Here is a 22587-nt window from a genome sequence, read left to right as displayed (position 1 = left end):
CACATGCAAACAACTACAGTCAAGCAAAATCCCAGACCTACTGCTTCAGCAGGGCAGAGTACCCCTCTAACCTGCTTGCCAGCCTGCATGGGATGTAGAAGACTTACAAAACTTGGTATTGGGATAGCCCAGATGGGTCCTAACACTGACTGGAGGCTCAATTAGCACAGGAACCAGAGCATCAGGAATACACCAGAGAATTAAGGCAGGAGAAAATCAAATCACCCAACCCAGCCATGTTTATGCTGTGTCCCAGATTTTCTAAACATGCCTACGGTCTTTAATCTTGTCTCACAGTTTGTGTAGTCTGCCAGGTGAAAAGCATCATCACTAATCTTAAAAGCCATCACCCTGCAGGAAGTGAGTGCTGCATCCCAGCTTACACGCTCCAAATAAGCACAGATCCTGCAGCAGAAACAGTAAAGCCAAGAGACTAGCCATCCCAGGATTCAGTGCTGCCTGGAGCACAAACAGGAGTCAGTAATTCAACAAAATGTGCCACAAAATAATGCGCCAAGTTTTCTGGAGGGTTTTTGCTTGTGTGTTTGTTTTTCTTCTACCAAAAGTGGTATAATTAAATTAAAAGTGAGAGCCAGAAGAGTTTATAAAAGATTTTTATAGGCTAAGCTATCTCTTAGCTAAAGAGAAAACCAACTCATTTTCTTATTCTAAATTTAGTTTCTTTTATAACATAAAGTGATTTACTAGAAATGATTTGTATATGACTTCTGATGCTCTAATTTTTTTTCCCCAGAGATCAGTCCCGTTGGCCATACTATAGCAGTCATAGACTTTTGTTTTGTTTTGTTTCCCAAGTAAGAAGCACCATACTTAAAATATTTCTGAAAAGCAATTGCCTAACCTGAGAACTGGTCAATGTAAAGGGGCAAAGGCCAAGTGAGAATGTAAAAATGTGAGTGAGAGAATAACCTGTGGGATATTATGGGGTGGACAAACTGTGATTAAATTCCAGCTGCTTTCAACAAGTTGCTGCTTGCCAGCTGCCCTGCAGTAGGTAGCCAGGGGCAGGTAATAAGCCTGCCCCACTCAGCAGGTAGGACAGGTTAGTGTGAAATCCACACAGGGCACTTGTGCCCTTAACGTGAATCTCGTGCATGGCAGAATTGATGTAGATGCAGTGTCCCGCTGCCCTGTGGTCGTGTTCCTTGTTTGCCCTGGAGCCCCGGGCTCTAGGGAAAGCTGCTGTCACTCAACCTTCCTCTGTGGCTTTTATGTGGTGCTGTTCCTATGAAATTGGACAGTTGCAGTTGATGGATGTTGAGGATGGGGGTTAGGTTTGTGTGTTTTTAGTAAGGAGAGGAAAGAGTCCCATAAGCAACATGAAGATACATAAAAGGCATATTGCCATTTATGATATCTAGATGCCCACCTGGAGAGGAGAGTGCTTAGGAAAAAGTAAGAAGACTGAAATTCTACCTGACTCTCATATAAGATAAGATGATGGTAGTGGAAGATTTAAATGGGGAGGGCAGCTGTTATAGCCCCCAGTTGTACATGTTTTATCCAGAGGCACCATTTGGTTTAATAAAATCTAGATCTAAGGCTGTTCTTAACCTATCAGTTTCTTAAGGCTTAATTATAAAGGTTATACTTTCAAAGGACAAAAGCATTATTCATTTGTCTGTTCATGTCTTCCAGGTTTATCTTGCAGATTATGGACTTTCCTACAGATATTGCCCCAATGGGAACCACAAACAGTATCAAGAAAATCCTAGGAAAGGCCATAATGGGACAATAGAGTTTACCAGCTTAGACGCCCACAAGGGAGTAGGTAGGTTTCTTTTTATTTTATTTTATTTTATTTTATTTTATTTTATTTTATTTTATTTTATTTTATTTTATTTTATTTTATTTTATTTTATTTTATTTTATTTTATTTTATTTTATTTCAGAGGAGTGATTACAGAATGAGTAATCAGGGTGAGTGAGCTGATGTGCACCAGGTTACTCAGGGTTGATCTGACCCTTGTGGGCTGACCTCTTCTTGTACCTGGACACATCGCTTTGGTGCTGCTGGGGGAAGCATGGTTAAACCTGACGGGCTGGGCAGTTATGGTGCTGGGAGATAGACCCAGGTGCCTCGGAGAAGCTGGCTGTCAAACTCGATTGGTTCATGGGGGCAGTACTGGCTTGTGTTTGCGGTGCTTGACAGAGACAGAGGCCGTATTTGTTACTGTTGCATTGTCAAGAAGAAGTGTTCAGAGCCTGCAAAGAGACCTTTATGGAGATGTGGACCTGAGTGTCACCATCCATGCTATCGGAGGATATTTCAAGAGGACATTACTTCTGCAAGGAGAAAACCTCTCTTGAAGCCGTAAAGTGTTAACTTTTGAAATCTTTTTCGAGTAGCCTTTCATATATCTTACTTATTTAAACTCGCTTTGATGGTATTGGAAACACATTTGCAGGTAAATTACATACATAGTCCTTTTATTGGATATTGATTATACTGCCTTGCATTCCAAGGCAGACTTAATTCAACAATTCCCTAATTAGTTAAAGTCATAACCTATGTCTTGTATTCATTTACCATTAATTAAACCTTAGCTGTTTATTACACTGCAGTCCAAATCCAATAGCAGACCCATAGAGCCATGGAAAAGGGAATGGGAGGTCAATATTGAAAATATATGGTGCAGAGTCCCACTGATGGCTGCATTGTTCACAATCAATATGGTCAATGCAACACAACTTTCTTAGTTGCTATGTCAGCAAGACAAAAAGTCAATTCTAATGTTATGCTAGTGAAAAAATGGTGATTATTGAAAAACTTTGACTCTTAATACAAAACAGTGTTTTTGTTAACTTTTTTTATTCTTCCCTCCGCTCCCCAGATCTTCTAAAGCAAAAGGAATGGTTTGATGTTGCCAGTTTTGCTAAGATCACAGTGTCACAAATGATAGCTACAGAAATTTGTGCTTGTTAATAGCTGCTGAACTGTTGCCTTAAACTAATACTTTCTAACGAGTTTTAGTTGGCACAAACAACTGTATATTATTGCTTTTTCTATTAAAAGGACCATTGGCCATGTAATGTAGAGGGTCTTGATAATTTGCCGGCGCTGTTAAAACCTGCAGTCATTTAACTCTGGTCATTAGAAAAAATGAAATAAGACTGTCAAGTGTTTGCCACTAAGACAATTGCATAATTTTACCTGCTAAAAAATATTTTGTGGTGCAGAGGGCACCTGTTCCAGCCTCTTCCAGATCACCCAAGCATATAGGGCATTTTCTGGAGATCTGACTCTGGCTGTTCTGCTTGGCAGTGTGAGACATGTGGCTAAGTACCAGTATGTTATGTGGATGCTTTTGGAAGAATAACTAAAGGTTGGTTTATTGGGATTCAACAGTCAAATAGACAAAGCAATTAAGTTGCCTAGTGGACATGTAGCAGACAAACTAGTAGAGTGCAGGTGGGAGTGAAGCTGCTTGTCTTTAGCAGCCTATGGGTTAGATAAACCCCTCAAGCGGCTGAAGCCAGGCTGGATTGGTGAAAAGTGGTAGACTCTAGAAAAGAAAATAATCTGAAAGGTACTTTGAGTGAGTTTAGCCCAACCTCAGAACAAACAAGCTCATGCTTGTTAGTAGTTCCAGAGAAAAGATCTCCAGATTTTCTGCTGCTGCCAGCAGAAAAGTCTGCAGAACATGATGTGAAATCTGGCATGTTGAGAGAATCCGGAGTGCTCATGTGGAGTGCCTCAGCTCTGGCTCCAGCTTCTCAGCAGACTCGATCCATTAAGGTCAAATTACCAGACTTTCCCAAAACAGCCGGTCTCGACACCCCAGGGAAAATGCACATCCGCACTGTGTGAGATGCTACAGGCCTAGATGGCAAAACAGTGACCCTTTTCCTTTGTCTTTTGCTGTGAGTTGTAGAGTTGTGGAGATGTTTAAGGACATTAGGGCCCTGCAAGTTTTCCAGCCCTTAGGGCAGAGGTCTTTGCTCAACAGTCTCTTGAACTCTCAGTTCATGGTTGATGCACTCAGCATAGTCTGTTATCTACAAAGTGAGATGGTGTGCTCTTCTGAAAAGTACTTAAAGACTATATTGACATGCACCACTGAAAACTGGGGTTAGCAGATTTCCAGGATGGAATTTTTTAATGGTCTTTAAATATAGTTTAATTTTTAAAAGTTATTTTACAAAGATGAGATCCTTTTCAGAGGGCTTTTCCTGAGTGTATATAGTGACATAAGTATTTCTCTACTCTGACAATCCCTGAATAGTACCATTGGTTGTGCTGAGCTAGAAACAGAGAATGCTGTGACTTGCTTTACTTTCCGCTTATGAAGTAGCTACCTGAATATGCAGTGTTTTGAGATGCATGCTAAAATTTAAAACAAAATTATGAATTTGTTGCCTTACAAAGTGCTTCTTGGCAATGCTGGAAGCCACAAGCCTCCTTCCATAAGGTCAATTGGATGCAGATTTAAATCAACACTGGTGTTTCACTAGTTGAATTGAGAGATTAACCCAGCTACATTGCTCCTCATTCCTCAAGCTGCGTGTGGAGCTCCTCAGTTGCAGAGGCTTCACAGTCCACCAAGACCCAGGACGTGCCCTCATGTGAACAGCACGTGGCAGCTCTCTCAATGGTAGAGTTAAAGTCTACAGGTAGAGTTAATAGTTAATCTTGTTCAGTGCTATCTCGGTTACATCCTCTAGCTATATCCAGTGTTGGCATTTGACCGAGTCACGGACCGAGGCAAGGCCTTGCCACCAGATCTGCCCACACCATCAGCTTTCTTGTATTTGGTGCTGGCTTTTTGCAGCCTTGTCTGCGGCCAGCAAGGGGCTCTGAACAAGCTAGCATTTTTAAATCAAAACTCATTTTACTTTGATGCAAATTCCCTATGACAAACAACTGCATTGTTGGTTTTAACACAGCATTTGATTGTGTGAGTGTGACCTCGTGTTCAGTTTTGAAGTCCATACTGTATAAACAGTCTTACATTTTTGCTTGTTGCCTGATAATTAAAGAGAATTATATCTGCATCCAATATACATCAAAAAAAAAGTTACATAGTGTTAAAAAGTAATATTTGAATCAATGCATTTTATGGATTTTTGTAGATTTTCTACTCACTGAGGCATGCAGTCAATACCTAATTTCTCTGGAGATACACTGCGCTTAACATATTGAGTTTTTTTAAATACTCTAGTCCTGTGCATTGAGTGCCTAAGACCAGTTTTAATTTGCTATCATTGATGAACATAAGAGTATGAACTATCTGCGTTGAATTCCCTACAGCACATATTTGTGTTGGTGAGCACGTTTCCTCTCAAGCTGATTTTGTTGAGCAAAAGTTTGTGCTTTGATTTTGGTTTGTTTTTTCCCTTGTGCCCCATTTTCAGGCAAGAGGGTTGTGTTAGTGCTGGATGAAGTGTGTCGAGGGGTGCTCGTGCACTGAGTCTGCACAGTCTTGTCACAGGGAAAGCCCTGCGAGTTTTGTTCTCCTTTCCCTGCTGTTCTCACAGAAATGTTGCCTTTCACATGAAAAACACAGCTCGGTACTTGTCCATTTTACTGTTTCACTCTCTTGCAGGGGTTGGCTAGAATATGTGCAAGGGTCATTTGGTGAAGAAGGATGTGCAAGGATATTAACACCTAAGGCTGGTGTTAATAAGATTCCTTCTGAACCTGTGTGTGTCTCAGAGCACTTCAGCTCTAAATAGCTCTGCATCTAGAGGTATATTCAGAGTTTGTCCATGTATATTTAGTAGTTGGAGGGAGCCTGTTGGTTTTTTCATGTTGGTCAGATGAATTCTAGATTGGCTGCACTTTGGCGCGTGTTTCCCAAAGAGTGTACGCGGGACAGCGTCCACTCTACTCAGTTATTTCCTATCCTGCTGCAGTGAATTTCCCAGATGGACCCAGAGTCTTGTCAGGGCAACAAGTGTCAGGGCAAAGAAGTACTTCACTGTTTGCTCCCTCCTACCCTGATAGAGGCACTGATTTTGGCAAGTTCTCCTAGTTGTTTTATCTTCTCAACCCCAAGTTAAAAACTTCTGTCACTTTTAGTTCATTGTAGATTAAAACACTGTCATGATTCATTTTTGACATATTACACTTCTCTGTGTTCCTGTTAACAGTGCTTTTTTATGGGCTTTTGAATTAATGGTTGTGGTATACGAGTTAAGTTTGTATGTGAATTAATATGAATTTGTTTGCTGATAATGTCATTAAGAATTGGAGGTTCCACTGCACATGAAGACAACAGAAGCAACTAAAATGATTCTTTCTATGGAAACTTTCCAGTCTAGAGAAATAGACATGGTGAAATTGTAGTACAGTAGTACTAATTAAAAATAATAGCAATACATTTCATCTCTGTCTCTCCTTAGCCTCCTAGATTTTTACAAAGGGCTTGAAAAAGTTGGCTTAATAAAGGCCACGGAGGAAGAGGCTTTTTTATGTGGCTTGAAGATGAGTTTTGTAGCACATTGTGGTATTGGGAGCTTAGAGTGGCTGATGTGAGATCATTTATGTTCCATTTTGAAATAGCAATCTGAATTTATATTAGAACTCAGCAAACTGCCAAATCTAGTGTACAGAGAGACATAATATATTCTCTTCTCAGTGTGAATTGCTTCAGTTACATTATTCTGAGTTATTGTTCAACCCTATGCCTGCATGGTGAGTATATATGCTTGTGGTGTATATAAAACTTCTTATGGCCCGACTCAGATTTCATTGGCATGGTTGTTAATTCATTAACTTCAGTGGAGTTGTTCCTGATTTATCTTTGCAGGAGTGAGTACAGAATCAGGCCTTAAATCTTCAACTAAAAAAGTTAAACTAGAAAAATACTGTAAAATAAAATATGACCAATGTGGTTATGGTAAATAGTATTTCATAAGAAATTAAAATACGTTAAAAAATTTGTAATGAATAGAAAAGTAGAAATCACAAATCTACTTTTTTAAAAAGAGCAATTTTTAGTTTACTGAGAAATAAAAGAGAATTTGTTTTAACTATGATTTTGAATATATACCATTGTAGGAGTGCCAGGTTGCGGAGTGAAACCATTCTGTTATTGAGTGGCTGCCACATTTACAGTGCAGCCAGACTGAGTTCTCAGCTCACGTTTAATGAGCACTCTGGTACTCGCAAACTAGTAGCAGATTTTTTTTTTTCAAATAATAATACAGATAAAATAGGATTTAATACGGGATGAAAATCTATTTAATTGCTCATAGGTTATATTAATTCACTGAATATTAGTTAAGTAATTAATTTGCAAGGATCAGAATTATTTATAAAGTCGAGGAAATGAGTACCTCTAATCCTGAATCAAGAAAGGAGCAAGGGAAAGTTGGTCTGTTCATATAATCAAATGCTGACGTTTTCATGTGGATCTATGAGAAACGCGTGTAAACGTCTTTATGTAGCAGACGCTTTCAGGGATCCGCTAGATAAAGTGATAGGGGATTTTGCCCTCTTTGTAAAATGTGCTCCCTGTATTTTTAGTGATAAACGACTTAGTTACATGTAGCAGCCCTGGCCACAGTGGCTTTGGGAAGGCATTAGGGGCGTCCTGCTTGCACTTACTGCTGCTGGAGTAGTCAGGAAATGGACAAAAGAGCTAAATGGGAATTAGAAGGTAATTAGACATGGCCAAACTTAAGTAAACTTGGCTCTCCAGGGACTCTTTCGGCAGCCAAGTCGTTATCTTGGGTTAGCTTCCGAAATCGTTATTTACAGCCTCACATCAATTACTCCCTTGGTGAAAAAAAAGTGGTCCAGTGTAATTTTGATGATAATCTCAAACGGCCACTTTGTATATAGACCATCCGATACAAGCGGGTGCCAGGAAAGCATTTTTGTGAAGCTTAGAGGATCGGCGGTCAGAAACGCGGGCTTATATGGTTATAATCTGGAATTGCCATAATGGAAAAAGGAGTTGTGAACACGTGTGTGAATGGAATTGTTCCACAGTTACTGGGAGATTTATGACTGGAGAAATTGCTGCAGAGCAGCAAGTGGTAGAGATTATGTTTGTATTTTAATATGAGAGCCAAGTCCTGCATTAGGACATTGTTGAATGTAGTGCAGAAAATAAACGACACCCGGGGGATGGTGGAACATTTGCTTAGATTGAAGGGCCTTTAATAATCCGATAGCCTAATAGCAGTTAAGATACGGAGTGTCTAAGAACTAATCTTGTCTTCTGCTTTTATAGTAATGTGTGGATGGTAACAAGAAGTGGTTATGATATGTTGGCATTGTGCTTTTAGCAGATGACTTCTGAAATTAAACGATAAGTTTGCCGAGTGACTTTCTGGAATTTATTTAATGAAGATCCATAAAATATGGTATCTGTTTACAACTGGATTAACAGCACTATGCTGTACTGGTAGTCTGTACTCAAGAAAAACGTACCAAATGAATCTGAACTGTTCTTTCATTCTAGAAAAATTCAAATTCATTTTGGAAAAGTATAGATTTAATTTTAATTGTATTTAATTTGTTTGTATTTTGTCTATTGTATTTTAATCATGATCAAGAGTTTTCTGTGTTAATGTAGTCTGTATTGTCTCACAAACTGCAGGCTGAAAGTCGACCCTGTGCAAAGACGTATTGCAGCAATTCTGTGTTTTATTTTAGGTTTGTTTGACCAGAAATAAGCAAAAATAATTCCATTAGTACTTTTTCTTTGATGTAGGTGTCAGTCTATAGATTAAGCAATCTGTTTTTCTCTACAGGAAATATATTGGTATGATGTTAATTTTTAATAGTATTATTTCCATTTTACTTAGTATATTATATTAGTATAACTGTTTGGGCTGCTCGGGACGAGAGTAAGTTGTTTCTGAAATAACTTCTTTTTTGGAAACAGCAGTGGTGAGTTTACCTGGGACTGGCTGAAGAGCAAGTGTATTGCAGCCGGCGCTCCAGCCCTCGCCACACGAACAGTGCGCAGCACTGGCAAGCTGGCCCCGCTGGCGTGCGAACGTGCACTAGATGGCAGTTTTGTCCTAGCTTCCACGTTCAAGCAGCTCTGGAGTAGAGCAGGAAAGGCCATCAGTGTTTAGTCTGCACGCGCAGGGTCCCTGCATGACCAATGTGGACCCCATGGACTTCCTGGAACATGTGTTAGCAATTTAGCAGCAGACATTTATTTCTTTGTTTTACTGCTTGGCTCTTTGAGAAAGTGTTGGTGCTCAGTTATGGGCTGTCTGGATCGTGTCAGAGGCCATGGGGATCGAGTCCATGTGACAGGCCCGTCTGAGGAAGGATGAAGCTGGAGGAGGTGAGAAAACTGACCCTTACTTCAGCAGTAACAAGTCACTGCCTGTCTGTGGACTGTGGCCAAAATCCTGGCCATTTTAGGTCTCATACAGCTGAACAAACAAAACACTTTGCCTGTTTGGCTTTTTCATATTTCATCAACAGTAGTTCAATCAGTCTTTTCTGTTTGCTAAGAATTGGTTCTTATTCTTCATCTTTTTTTCTCCCTTTCCCCCCACCCCTTCTGTTTTAGCCCCATCTAGACGAGGTGACCTTGAAATCCTTGGCTACTGCATGCTGCAGTGGTTATGTGGGAAACTGCCCTGGGAGCAGAACCTGAAGGACCCTGTAGCTGTCCAGACTGCGAAAACAAAGTAAAAATAAAACCACACACACATGCACACACCTATAACGTGTTCTGGCATTTACCAAAGAGGTCTGAAACGAAATTTCAAAGACAGCTCATATCCTGTAGGACATCATCTCACATGAAAGCTAAAACAATTTTCCTTAATTAAGAGAGATGTTAGAAGCTGTTCAAAATGCAAACTCCATATGCATATATACCATTTTGCACATGTTTATGTATGTTACTGCGGTGGAGATGTGATGATAAAGGCATAATGCACAGACATTTCCTCTCCTACACATCTTTTAATACACCGTTTTTTAAAAGAAATGGTGTGAACAATAATACAGCTGATACTGTGCATGCAGGTGGACACTGGAGATTGCCATTAAGCTTCACGGGTGCTTGGAAGAGAGCATGGGGCAAAAGTCCTTTGAAAGTTTTCTTCCACTGTGCATTTAATTTATTTACCTTTTTATTTGATATCTATTTTTCAGATGTAGGTTTCTAATGCCATATAAGCTGACTGTCATTATAAACATTAAAACACCAAACTAAAGAACTTGCTTAAATCTTTTTCCCAGCATGACTCACTAGAGCTTACTAAAGCAGCAGAGTGTATTAGTGTTTTCTTTCACTGCTTTCACAGTTGAGACTTGAGAGAGTTAATTGCATGTGGTACAGCATCGCCCGTAGAAGGATGTACAGAAGAGTAGTTATCCTTAAATGTAACATCACAACTGGAGAAAGCAGCAAACTTTTAAGTAGGGCAAGTCACAACAGAGGTACACAATAGGGATAGCTGATCCACGGAAATCAATCTGCAAATTCAGTGTGGCATCGGCTCTCAGCAGAGAAAAAGGTTAGCCTGCAGACTGTGGATAATACCGATTGCATCTGTAAATGTTGACATCCTATGTTATGTTTAATATTTCTCCTTTAGAAGTTCTGATCATTACACAACCCCCTGCAAGGTAACACTTATGCAATTCAATGTTAAATCAATTTAATCAATCAAACTGCTCCAGTAATGCTTCCCTTACTGTTAACCCTTTGCTTGCACCTGTTTCCAGAAAGCCGGCCAAGGAGCTGTTTAGGGGGAAATGCACAAAGAGTGACACTAATTCCATTTAGCAGAAATACCCTTTTAGAGCAACAAATTGTGTTCCTTGGCTTTAGATAAGTTGACAAGGCCCTCTCCTCTTACTTACTTGGTTTTTCTGTGCCTATACTGTTTTAGGAAGCCAGAAGCAGGCATCAGGATCCATGTACATATCCACTTGGTTGTGAGTTAGTGAGTCACCACCCAGGCAGGTCTGCTCTAATCACCCCAGCCCGTGGCTGTGCAGACTGTACAACTGTGACAGGGGAGGCACTACGACAGCTGGGAAGGGGGATGCGGTTGAAAAGCAGGAGACACAACAGGACCCCCAATTCCGTTGTTACCAGTTGCCTCTCGTCCTTCCCCCACAACTTCTTAAGTCATTCTTTCTAGATGAAACTCTAAGTAACAGAGTGTTGATGCAACTGGGCTAAAGCACTGAGTGCTGGAAATGCAAAATTTAAGGATTCCTGCTGGTCAGCTTGTTTTCAGAAGTTCTCATGTCATGCCATTACTGGAGGAGATGCTCCATTTGAATTAGGATTTTCAAATTTGAGAAAGTGAAATAAATTTAAACATACATATTTTCCTTTAATTTAGCTTAGATTCTATTTCTAATGCTGAAAAACAGCTCCTGGTCAGACCAAAGGTCCATCTAGCTTGATGTCATGCTTTGGGGAATGGTCAAGAGTCTTGGGAAGAACACACGAAGTGCTCAATTACCTTTTTCGTAAACCGTGTCATTATTGCAATATTTGAGATTTAATTCTCTGTTTATTATATGGGGAAATGAAGTTCCTATAGTAAAAAGATATAGTAACTTCCAAATAACCGCATGTTAAGTAGCCCTGTTCCCCTTTCCACTTGTCACAAAGTGGAAACACTGCCGAGGGGGCTTTTCTGGTCCATTCCCTTTGGAATTGAGATTTGCTGTCCTTCCAGATGCCAAATGAAGGATTAACTGCTCCAGAACCACTTCAAACTGTTGCATTCTTGTGTTGTTTCAGGCTTTTGGATGAGCTCCCACATTCAGTGATGGAATGGGAATCTTCTGGAAGCAAATCCAGTAAGTGTGCTTACAGTATCTACCATTAGCACTTCAGTCTGCTGTGGAAAGCACTTAAATGCCTTACACTGAGGGGAGCACGAGAACAGTAGAATTATTACAAAATGAACAAAATAATGAACTTAATCAGCAAGTCTTGCACCCTAAAAGAAAAGGCTTGAGTCCATGCAGTATCACTGGGCTCTGATCTTAGGGCAAGCTATAATGTGCAAGCAGAGATTGCCCTTCTGGGACCCTTTGACATCGCCCCTGCACACCAACCTTTGCAGAAGGAGCAGCCTCGAGATAAGAAGGAGCAGTGGGGCTAGGCAGGCAGGTGAGTGTAGGCCAAGTGGAGTCTTCAGGGCTGCTGAGAATTCGCTGTCCCGGTTCTCCATCCATCCTAGATGAGCCTTTCCATCCCTTCCCCTTGTTCTTCTCCAATGCCTGTTTGACTGGCACTGTCACTGATGTGTTTTCTTATTCCTGACCTTTTTATCTAGCTTCTACCTTGGGTTTTTGTCTGGCATCTTCTTGATTCTCTTCTCTCATATCTGAGTCAGCTGCACATAGATTTTCCTACCAGGCGCCTCCATTAGTACAAGCTTAGAGGGGCTACCCTGCCTCTCAGCTTCTGCCTTCCTGTCCTCCTGTGCTCCTTTTTCAAGTCCTGTCTGCATCCTCTCCTGCCCTAAACTTTCCTTCCTTTTCTGTCTTCCTGTGCTTACCTGTTGCATTAGTTAAGTCGTGAGAAGGTAGCTGCAACTTCTTTGCCAGAGATGGAGGAAACCAGAGAGGAGGTTTCACTGTTGGCTTCTTCCTACACGTTAGGATGCGTTTCTGGCCAGATACTGGAGTACAAGTTTGCTGGTGGTAGTGGACCTTACACCTAGGGAGAAGGGAATTAGTAAACAAATCTCCATATGCAGTGCTTAAGGATATGTTCTGTATCAAGTATGATATTAAGGTAACAAATAGTACAAAATGCACCAACCTCATGAGTACTTGGGCTAACTTTTTTTTATCCTGTTTGTGTAAAATCTGGCAGTACAGCAGATTAGGTCTTGCTCTGTATGTATTCAGCAGAATTCAGCCTGCAGTATGTGAACTGGAGCTCTATTGAGCTGATAACATGGTACTCCTGTAGTACTTATTGTGAGATTATATACATCAAACTCATTAATTAAGATCGCAATTTAATTGAACTCATAATTCTGCTGACTTCAGTGGACCTGGATTCGACCCTTCTCATCAAGCTTATTACACTTTAAGCAATTCTAGCTTGCAGGGATTTTTACTGGTGAGTTCCTGGTCGCTGTTGAATGCTGGCCATTCTGCAGCACGTGATTCTAGAGGCAGGATACTAAATGCTTTATGGCAGGTAAAAACCGTGATCCGTCTCATGCGGGGTAAGTGCCATACGGTGACATATCCAAGCGCAGTCAAGCTGCACCCGCGCTTTCCTGACCAATACTTTGTAGTTGCTCTGTGCCCAGAGGGTAGCTGGAGCCCCGGGGTTCAGCCTGAGTTCTGGTGGCTCAATTGCTGCCCTCCTTGTTAATGCTACCACCAAAAGCTGGGAAAAAGAGTGGATTGCCAGCAGAAAGGCCTCCTCCTCCAGCTATTATTATTATTTTTTAAACATAAATGTTAATAGCTTAATTCTTCTGTAACTTCCTTTATTAAATGAGAACACCATCCATGCAGGAGAGAACTGAATCTAATACTGGCACATTAGATCTTAGCTATCTGTAATCCACAAGTTTAGGAAACAGTGACTTACTATCCTAGAAATGTAGGTATCTGGAAGTAGTAAGCAACTGTTTATGGAGGTTTATTTCTTAGTGTATTAGGAGTTAGAAAAACAAATAAATGCATAGCTTGGCTTGTCCTGTGCATCCTGCCCAGAAACTGTACAAAGGTAACCAGAGAAAAGTTTAGTTTACGGAAAACACCACACTTAATACTCCCTCAATTGCAGTATCTATTTTGGATCTATTCATTTATTTCCATGAAATTTGTGCATTTGAACTATTGGAATGCTGCTGTATTATATAAGATGCATTCACAATATACATGTATATTTAATAAAACTTTACTTGTGGGATTCTAACAAATGTTTTTTCTCTACACGCTTTTCCTAATAGTATTACTTCTGCACTTTGCGCAGCTTTCCTGTCTCTAGAAGTACACAGTAGTGATAGCAAAAATAATGCTGTTATTAGGTTGTATTAGAACTTAACTCTCAAAACCAATATTTGTCCAAGAATTAGATGTAAAGAAAAGGAGAAAAAAAAAAGTTGCTCTTCTCAAATCATTGAATGTACAATTGCTAGGCTGATTCAAATAGTTATTGAGAGTATTCGGTGTTCAAAAGAATATTATGATCTACCAGATATAAACTGCTTCTATTTTAGAATGAACTATTAATATGTGTCAAGAAATTATTTTGATTTAGCTTTCATGCTTGTGGCTTAGCTTTCAGTAGCATACAAATTAATGCATGTCTATAACAAGATATAGCACTTAAAGGTTAGCTGGTTTATCCAAGCCTAATGCTTTTTTTTTTTTTTTCCCCATCTCGGAAAGACAGGATACTGTTGGTTCTGCATTTTGAATGTTGTCTTCAGCTGAAATTTTGTCATCTCATCTGGCAGTGCAGCATTGGCATCCGTTTTGGAATTAAAACCTTAAAAGTTTTATGTCCAGAAAAAGTGAAATTTATATTTCAAATATGCTCCACAGGTGAAATAGCCGAGTTTTTGGCATGTGTTTACGATTTAGCTTATGATGAAAAGCCAAAGTATGAAGTGCTAAAGAAAATCCTGCTGGATGGACTAGAGTCAAGTGGAACTCCGTATGATGGCCCTTTGGAATTTTCCACTGCAGGATGCGCCCCCTATCATTGCGCTTCTAAAATGCCAAAGGTAAGTGAGACAGTTGTGGGATTCTTGTCTGAAATCTCCTGCTGGGTAGTTGTCTCTCCTTTTGTGAGAGAAGGAAGAGCTTAAGGTCTCCAAATGAGACTGGCAGCAGTTCTTTTGCCTTAAGTGCCCCGTGTTTGGTAATTCTGTTTCCCCGGCTTTGCTAAAGAGTGGGATGTCAGCCCGCGAGGAGGAAGAGCTGTCGTGAGTCCTTTTGACCTGCAGCCTCTTACTTCAAAGCAGCAGGTCTGTGGAGAATCCCGGCCTCCCAGGATAATGGGGAAGTCAAGGACTTTGTTCCCTAACATCTTGAAGACGAGCCTGAATGCCGGGTTTTTCTTTCTGACCAGATTAGAAGCAAAGTTACCATTATTAGTGAAAGCATTTAGTTCATTTTTTTTTTGCCTTTGGCCTGTTGTCATTTGCTCTTATATTCCTACAGCCACTAATCTGGAGGATGTGTTACTCCAGAATTTAACTGTATTATTGGTATGTAGTGCTATATGATGTACTAACAGATTTTTATAGCTGACAACTAGCATGTTATGTTTTCCCTTTGTATTTTTAAGTCTGAAACCATACAGTTAATAAAACCTCATTTTAATAAGTGGAGATTGATGTAATTAGCAGCCTTGCTGGACCTGCTGTGAAATGTCAGTCCCATAATACCTCTGCCTTGAGACTCCACATATGCAAAAGCCCTGTTTCTTTCTCCGATGCATGTTCAATAAGGCAAGGTCAGGGTACCACTCATTTTTAATATTTCTTATGAACTTTGGACCATCAGAAGTGTATGTGAGCCAAGAATGCAGGATGCAAACTAATGTGACTGATAGGCTGCTAGATGAATGGTGATTCAAGTATCAGTGCACAGATGGTTCTGATTTGCTGAGTTTTGTAGCTGCTGCAACTGAAGACATAAAATATCCTTCTAGTCATAAATTAGCTCTTTGGAAGCAAAACCTTGGCACCAGAGCTTTACAACCTTCAATTAGTAGCGAAAGAAGTATTTGAATGACTGTGGTATTGACATCTGTAGGCCTGCATAGTAATCATTCCTAATAGAAGAGAATATCTGTTTGAGGGGGTTTTGCATGGCTAATTAACCACCAGTGAGAATATGTAATTTTTTCATGATCTCCTGATTGTCACCTTTCTCTCATGATACAATTACATTTTGTTGTAGCAAGTGCCTCGCAAACCAACTGTCAGCACTATTTACGTATTACAGAAGGCAGAACAAAAGTTCATGTTTAATAAAAAGCCACTGGATTTTGATCTTGGTAATTACAGATACTTATTTTAGCTACTTTACTGACTTCTGTGTTTTTTTTTTCATTTAACAAAACATAGAGTACCAAAAGCTACTTCAGTGTCAGTATTTCCCTTGCTATGATGGTGACCACTTAATCTCCACTAATTTTGAGAAGCTGTTTTTTTTTGTTTTGTTTTGTTTTACATTTTAGTTTGTACATTTTTTTTTAAACTTAGTTGAAAGCAGTTGTTAATTTCCCTGACTGATCTAGCTGGTTTTCTGATTCACAAGAATCTTGGATTACTCGGATATTGAAAGCTACCTTCAGTAAAGCTGCTGCTTCCCCATTTGGGGATACAACAGAGTACATAAAACCTTTCATAAAAAAAGTTTTCACCCATTTTGTTCCTTAGCCCCAAGCAGAAATAATTTTGATGACCAATCACAGGATCAGAGAGCCTGTAAAGTACTAGATGTGGGTACCTAACACCACTTTTTTAGAGAGATTTTTTTCATGTTGACTGTCTTGCTTCTTGGAATAGTAAGAATGCCCCAAGCTGTTTTTGCAGTGTGTTTCTTCAGCTAGTTCTGGTTATGGGGAAAAGTTTTTTTCACATATTCACTACAAAATAGCTATGGAAAGATTTCCAGGGTTATTGAGTAGACTTGAGGAACACTTTAATAAAGCCTCTTTACTAGTCTGATTTTTTTAAAAATGCAAGTAGAGCAGATAGATAGATAAAGTTTTCTTTAAATCTGTTGTCATTTTAAGAAAATCTGGATTTCAGTCTGTGCCTCCTGGCCTTGGAGTATTCAAGGCCTGGTGCACTTTGGTGCTACAGTCCTGCCTAAGTAAGTGTCTGAGGACAGAAAGGCACTTCCCACTGCCTCTCCTTATTGCGCTGTCTGTGGTTACCTGCAATAGGAATCTTTTCACCTCTGCAGTCCCTTTCCATCTCTACTTTTATTCACTGACCATTTCTCCATTAAAAAGGCAACCTGAGAATAGTGGGAGCCCCTACAAACTCTCCACTGTTGCCTCACTTAAGTAGCACCTGACTTTTAAACTACCTTTTCTTTGTCTCTGCCTGCACTGGTTTGGTAGAGGAAAGAGAGGATCTCAGTGAATTCCCTTCTTAAGATGATGTCGGGAGCAACTGATACAAATCCTGTGCTTCAGGATACTGTATGTGAATCTAATCTTTAAATGACATAAAAGGGATGACCGGGGTTACATCCTGACTCTGTTTCATTTGCATACCAAACACATGATAAAACATGGCATTATTTCTCAAATGTGCGTACCAATTTTTTGGCACTGGATAAATCTTTCAGCTTTTTCACCTACAGTGAAAGTGCTAGGATTATGGCCAAATAAAATACAGGAAGGCCAGCTGACTAGCTAAGTTTTTGTGCATTTCATTATGAATGGGAATCGATATAAGTTTTTAATTTTTTTGAGTATAGAATAAGGAGATCTTCAGGCAGAGAGTGAATATTTTCAGAAATGCTGTGTCTTGTTGTGAAAGCGGTTCGGTCACTTAAAGCAGGTACCCGACGCGAAGCTGCCAGCATGGTGCTCAGGCGCTGCCCGACGCAGTGCAGAGCTGCGCACAGAAAACAGCCCCGAACTCAGAGGCATCAGCAGCACTCGGTTGCTCATTCAGCTCCTGCACTTTCTCACAGCTGGCTACAGTGGCACATCCTGAGCTAGACCCTTGGAAAACTCTTGCAAAACAGACACACCTTTTCAAACATTAATAATTTTCACAGAGTAAAGCTATGGATTGAATTCTTAAAAGGTCTTTTAGTTTAAACAATAGATACAAATGCCCAGTAGCATTTTCAACAGTATTTAGTTTGTGCAGTTTTCATCTCCTGTATGCATTTAATTTTCAGTCCAAAAGGAAGCTTATTACTTCATTTTTAGCTGCTACATTCAGCTGCAGCTGCTGCATCAAGGACCATATGCAAACATTACAGTTACAGAGTTATTAGCGTGCCAGAAGTACCAAAGGCATGTGGCATACAGCCTGTGTTTTGGCTACATTTGTCTTCCAAGTTATAAAAGCCAAAAACAGACATCATTTCATACTTAGTGCTTAGAGCAGCACTGGAAAAAAACTTGCATTAACTCATGCAACTATTCAGAGTGTATTTCCCATTACATTTGAGAAGACTGTAAAAGCGTATGAGACTTTACTCTTAAGTTAGATTACCTGAGTCCGAGGACTTAGGAATTAAGTTATTTTAGGCAGTGTTGCATTTGATTGATTCCAGTGATAAGGGATGTTTTCAGCTCTCCTGAATAATGATACAGTGACGTATTGGCACTGTTCCCATTAAGGGTTATTAATGAAGGTTTTCAAATTTATAACTGAGTTTATTTTGTAGCATTCTTCCCAAATACTGCATAGCTTTTCGTATGTTTTTTAAAGATAATTAAAATGCTAAAAACAAATCTTTTGAGAGAGATTGTATAATCTTACTCTCATTTTACATTTTTGGTACTGAGCTTTACAACATTTATGTTTGTCAAAAATGGAGGGCTTTTTACTATACAGAATCGCTAATCATATGTCAACAGGTCCACTTACCAAAGGCTGTACTAAAACCGGTCCAACCAAAGCAAAAAAGGATGGAAGGTGAGGAATATGCCTGTCAAAACAAAACCTGTGTTGGGGCAACAACGTCACGATACTGTCAAGATGAAGACAAGACAATTAACTCCACAACGCTCCACCAAGGACAGCCTGTGCAGGTGAGGATATTGGCACTATCGTTAATAATTCTTGGGGTCCCTGGAAAGGTTTCCTGCTTCACTAGTTCAGTGCCTGTCTTTTGGGGTAGAGAGGGGAAGGACAGCCCTTCTCTAAAGCCCAAGCCATAAACAACAGGAATTGTCACATGCTTGTTGGATTATATTACTCCAAACCTCAAAGGCAATATTTTTGGTAAAGCCAAAGTAAGTGCAAGCAGGGCACTAGCCTTGCCTGTCTCAGACCTGACAGGTTCAAGGATTGGAAGGGTGCCTGTGACAACTGTGAACACTGTAGAGTTCATTTCAGTCTCAGGATTACTTTGTGTTGTATATCCACAGGTTCATGCACCAAAGCCTTCCCTGAAAGCAGTAGAAGAGAATTTACACAACACGAAAGTTGACGACTTGGACTTCCCCAGCAGGCCCTGTACTCACATAACGCGCAGAAAACTCCAGGCTCCAGGGAAGCTGCCTCGATTGAACTACATGATGGAGCCACCTGAAGGGCAGCAGGTGAGGGATGGGCATCACACACACGAAAGAAAGATTAGCTTGCTTAAAACAGGCTACAGTGACTGTGTGCAAATGGGATGTTTGCTCTAAGGAGTACATGTTAGCAGATGTATGTCCTGAGCAGGGTGGGTTGGACTAGATGATCTGCAGAGGCCCTGTTCTGTGATTCTGTCTGCTAACCAAGAAAATACATCTTTGTTTGACCATATTATTTCCAAACTAAAATCCATTTCATTTTTTCCATAGTGTGGTAGTAAAGGCACTGCCCTTTCAATAGTGTAGCGGTGTATCTGTCCAAGAGATGAAAGTATTGGCATAAAAGTAGGAACAACAGTCTCCTTTTATGGTTACTGTTGTGGTGTTTTTTGTTTGTTTTGTTTTTGTGTGTTTTTTTTTGTTGTTGTTGGAAACTTACTCCAGTAGTTTCCTTTTCTTAGTAATACAAAAGCTTCTAACACTTTGAGTAGTTGAATTCTTAAACAGTAATCTTAAATTTTGACTTTTTAATCCAAAGATTTTAAACATTCACTCACCCAGCTCAACTACATTTGGTAATTCCTGCACAAAAGGGTTCAATGAATATATTCAGACTTACTCTGCAACTCTACCTTCCAAGGGAATGAAAAAACATTCAAGGTTTTAGTAAAAATAATGCAGTGCTAAGTACATCTTAATAACCATAGTCCCTTCCTTCCTTCCTTTTCTTTCTGTGGGGTTTAAATATATGTTAACATGGAAACTCTGCCCTATTTGCTTCCCTAAAATAGAAGGAAATCATTGTCATATAGCAAGGTATTAAGTACAAAACCGAAAACTTAAAAGATAACTTTATTATTAATCCAAAATACTTCGCTCCAAGCAGCCTGCTGATCACTGCCCAGAGCCTCCAGTGCTGGGCAGGCGAGTGAAGCAGGAGAAGCAGAGCGTGCGGCAGGCAGTGGTGTGGTGAGCACCACCGGGCCTGGCAAGTCTCTAGAGTCCTGACCCAGGGTAGAGCCTGAAAGTAGCAATTAAGACTTTGTTTTTGCATTCTACTTGATAGTCCTTAATTTGCAAATTATTTTTTTAAATATATGAAAATTAAACACCCCTAGTCCCTTCCTGTATATTTTCCTTAGCCCTAAATAACAGATGGTTATGGAAAGAGAGCCATATTTGGGTTTCCTACTGCCTTTCTGGGATCTGCCCTGTCCCACGGAACAGCAAGCACCCAGCACCGTGGTTTGTAGATCTGGCCACTGGAGAGTTAACATGGGGAACTTGTGCTCCCCTCATCTTCAAGGGGAAGCCAAAAAAAAAAAAAAAAAAAAGAACATTTTGCAGAAATGGGACAAATTAGTAGGCTAGTATTTAGATTGTATGTTTTGATTTTTGTCTTTCAGAGGGAAAAGACACTGTTCAATATAATTAATAATGCTGCAACTAAGTAGAATAGGCCTATAGTACTCATCCACTATTACGCACAACAGCAGAGAGTCAGATTAAAATTAAGATATTCAAATCAGAAACTGGAGAAAGAAAAAAGGCCACAATGGTGTGTGTTCTGTATTGCAAGCTGCTTCTTTTTCCTTTTCCCATAAGTTCAGAGATCAGTACAGGAAAGATATAAAGGAAAATTTGGAGTACTGACATTACATAAATTCAGAGGGACACCTCATGCACAAGGGGGAAAAGACACAAAGCTGGGTCCATCAACATTTAAGTACCACATTGTTTTCCATTTTCTCCTTGTTTATGCAAAGTATCATATACCTATACATTTAGGCTGAGTACAGCTGTGACAACCAAGGTGTGTTTCCTTCAAGCTCTAGTTGATATGTAGGGTGTTGAACAGAGGGAAGTCTGTGAATGAAAGTTCAGAAATTTGTCTAAGGGAGAGTAACATGTATAGCAAAAGGGGGATTTTGAAGTCTTGGATACATAAGAAGCAGAGCTGTAGGAAAGGATGTCATTGCTTCTGAAAACTTTAAAAAAACAGCAAAAAAACTAACCAAGGATAAAAGAAAATGCTAATAGCATATTTTTGCAATTTTTGCAATGAATTTTTGCAATGAATTGGAAGTTCAGCTTCACTATAAAATGCAAAAAAATGCATACAACAAATACAACAAATTGAAACAGCAAATCCTATTCCTCACTATTGTCTAGGTTTCCAGGCAAAAACTTATTAGCACGAACTCTATAAATACTGTATGTATTAATATCATTGGGAACAAGAACTAGAGGTACAGAGAAACATCACTTGCTCATTTCAGCAAAAAACATGGAATACAGCTCCCTAAAAGGCTATATCATAACATATTCTAGAAGGAATAACCCTGACAAATTCATGCAAATTCCACAGTTTAGACTTTGTCGATCCACATTGCCTCCTCAGAGGGAACTTTCTAGATGCCATCTTTACACGTAGGGGTGTCCCCCAGGGGTCAGTCCTGTTCAATTTATTCATCAATGACCTGGATGAAGGCACAGAGTGCTCCCTCAGCAAGTTTGCTGATGATACCAAACTGGGAGGAGTAGCCGATACCCCAGAGGGCTGCGCTGCCATCCAGAGGGACCTGGACAGACTGGACAACTGGGCGGTGAAAAACCTCATGCAATTCAACAAGGCCAAGTGCAAGGTCCTGCACCTGGGGAGGAATAACCCCAGACACCAGTACAGGCTGGGGACTGACCTTCTGGAGAGCAGCTCTGCAGAGAAAGACCTGGGTGTCATGGTGGATGATAAGTTGACCATGAGGCAGCAGTGTGCTCTTGTGGCCAAGAAGGCCAATGGGATCCTGGGGTGCATTAAGAAGAGCGTCTCCAGCAGGTCGAGGGAGGTGATCCTGCCCCTCTACTCAGCCCTGGTGAGGCCACATCTGGAGTATTGTGTCCAGTTCTGGGCTCCACAGTACAAGAGGGATGTGGAGCTGCTGGAGAGAGTCCAGCGCAGGGCTACAAGGATGATCAGGGGCCTGGAACATCTGCCCTATGAGGAGAGGCTGAGGGAGCTGGGCCTGTTCAGCCTGGAGAAGAGAAGGCTGAGAGGGGATCTAATCAGTGTCTATAAGTACCTCAAGAGAGGGAGTGCAGGGGATGGTGCTGGTCTCTTTTCAGTGGCAGCCACTGACAGAACTAGAGGAAATGGCCAGAAACTAAAGCATCAAAAGTTCCACAGGAACTTAAGGAAAAATTTCTTAACATTTAGGGTGACAGAACAGGTTGCCCTGAGAGGTTGTGGAGTCTCCTTCTCTGGAGATCTTCAAAACTCTCTTGGATGCAGTCCTGTGCCACGTGCTCTAGGTGACCCTGCGTGTGCAGGGGGGTTGGACTAGATGACCTCTAGAGGTCCCCTCCAACCTTAAGGATTCTGTGATTCTATGATCTTTGGTATCTTTGCTTT

At 40.4% G+C, this 22587-nt stretch overlaps 1 protein-coding gene across 1 annotated transcript in view; it reads left to right on the top strand.

The window, feature by feature from the left end:
• The window catches only part of VRK2 (VRK serine/threonine kinase 2), a 43289-nt gene that overhangs the window by 20393 nt on the left and 309 nt on the right, over window positions 1-22587 (top strand). The window contains exons 7-12 of the mRNA XM_088520564.1: window positions 1660-1792; window positions 9507-9627; window positions 11712-11770; window positions 14495-14676; window positions 18516-18689; window positions 19029-19202. Coding sequence (XP_088376690.1) covers window positions 1660-1792; window positions 9507-9627; window positions 11712-11770; window positions 14495-14676; window positions 18516-18689; window positions 19029-19202 — 843 coding nt within the window. The remainder of the gene's footprint in view (window positions 1-1659; window positions 1793-9506; window positions 9628-11711; window positions 11771-14494; window positions 14677-18515; window positions 18690-19028; window positions 19203-22587) is intronic.

This window comes from Tinamus guttatus, unplaced genomic scaffold (genome assembly GCF_059628265.1).
Source record: "Tinamus guttatus ecotype Peru unplaced genomic scaffold, ASM5962826v1 Tinamus_guttatus_pri_ptg000090l, whole genome shotgun sequence".
Lineage (NCBI taxonomy): Eukaryota > Metazoa > Chordata > Aves > Tinamiformes > Tinamidae > Tinamus > Tinamus guttatus.
This window is presented reverse-complemented; position numbering and strand designations above follow the sequence as displayed.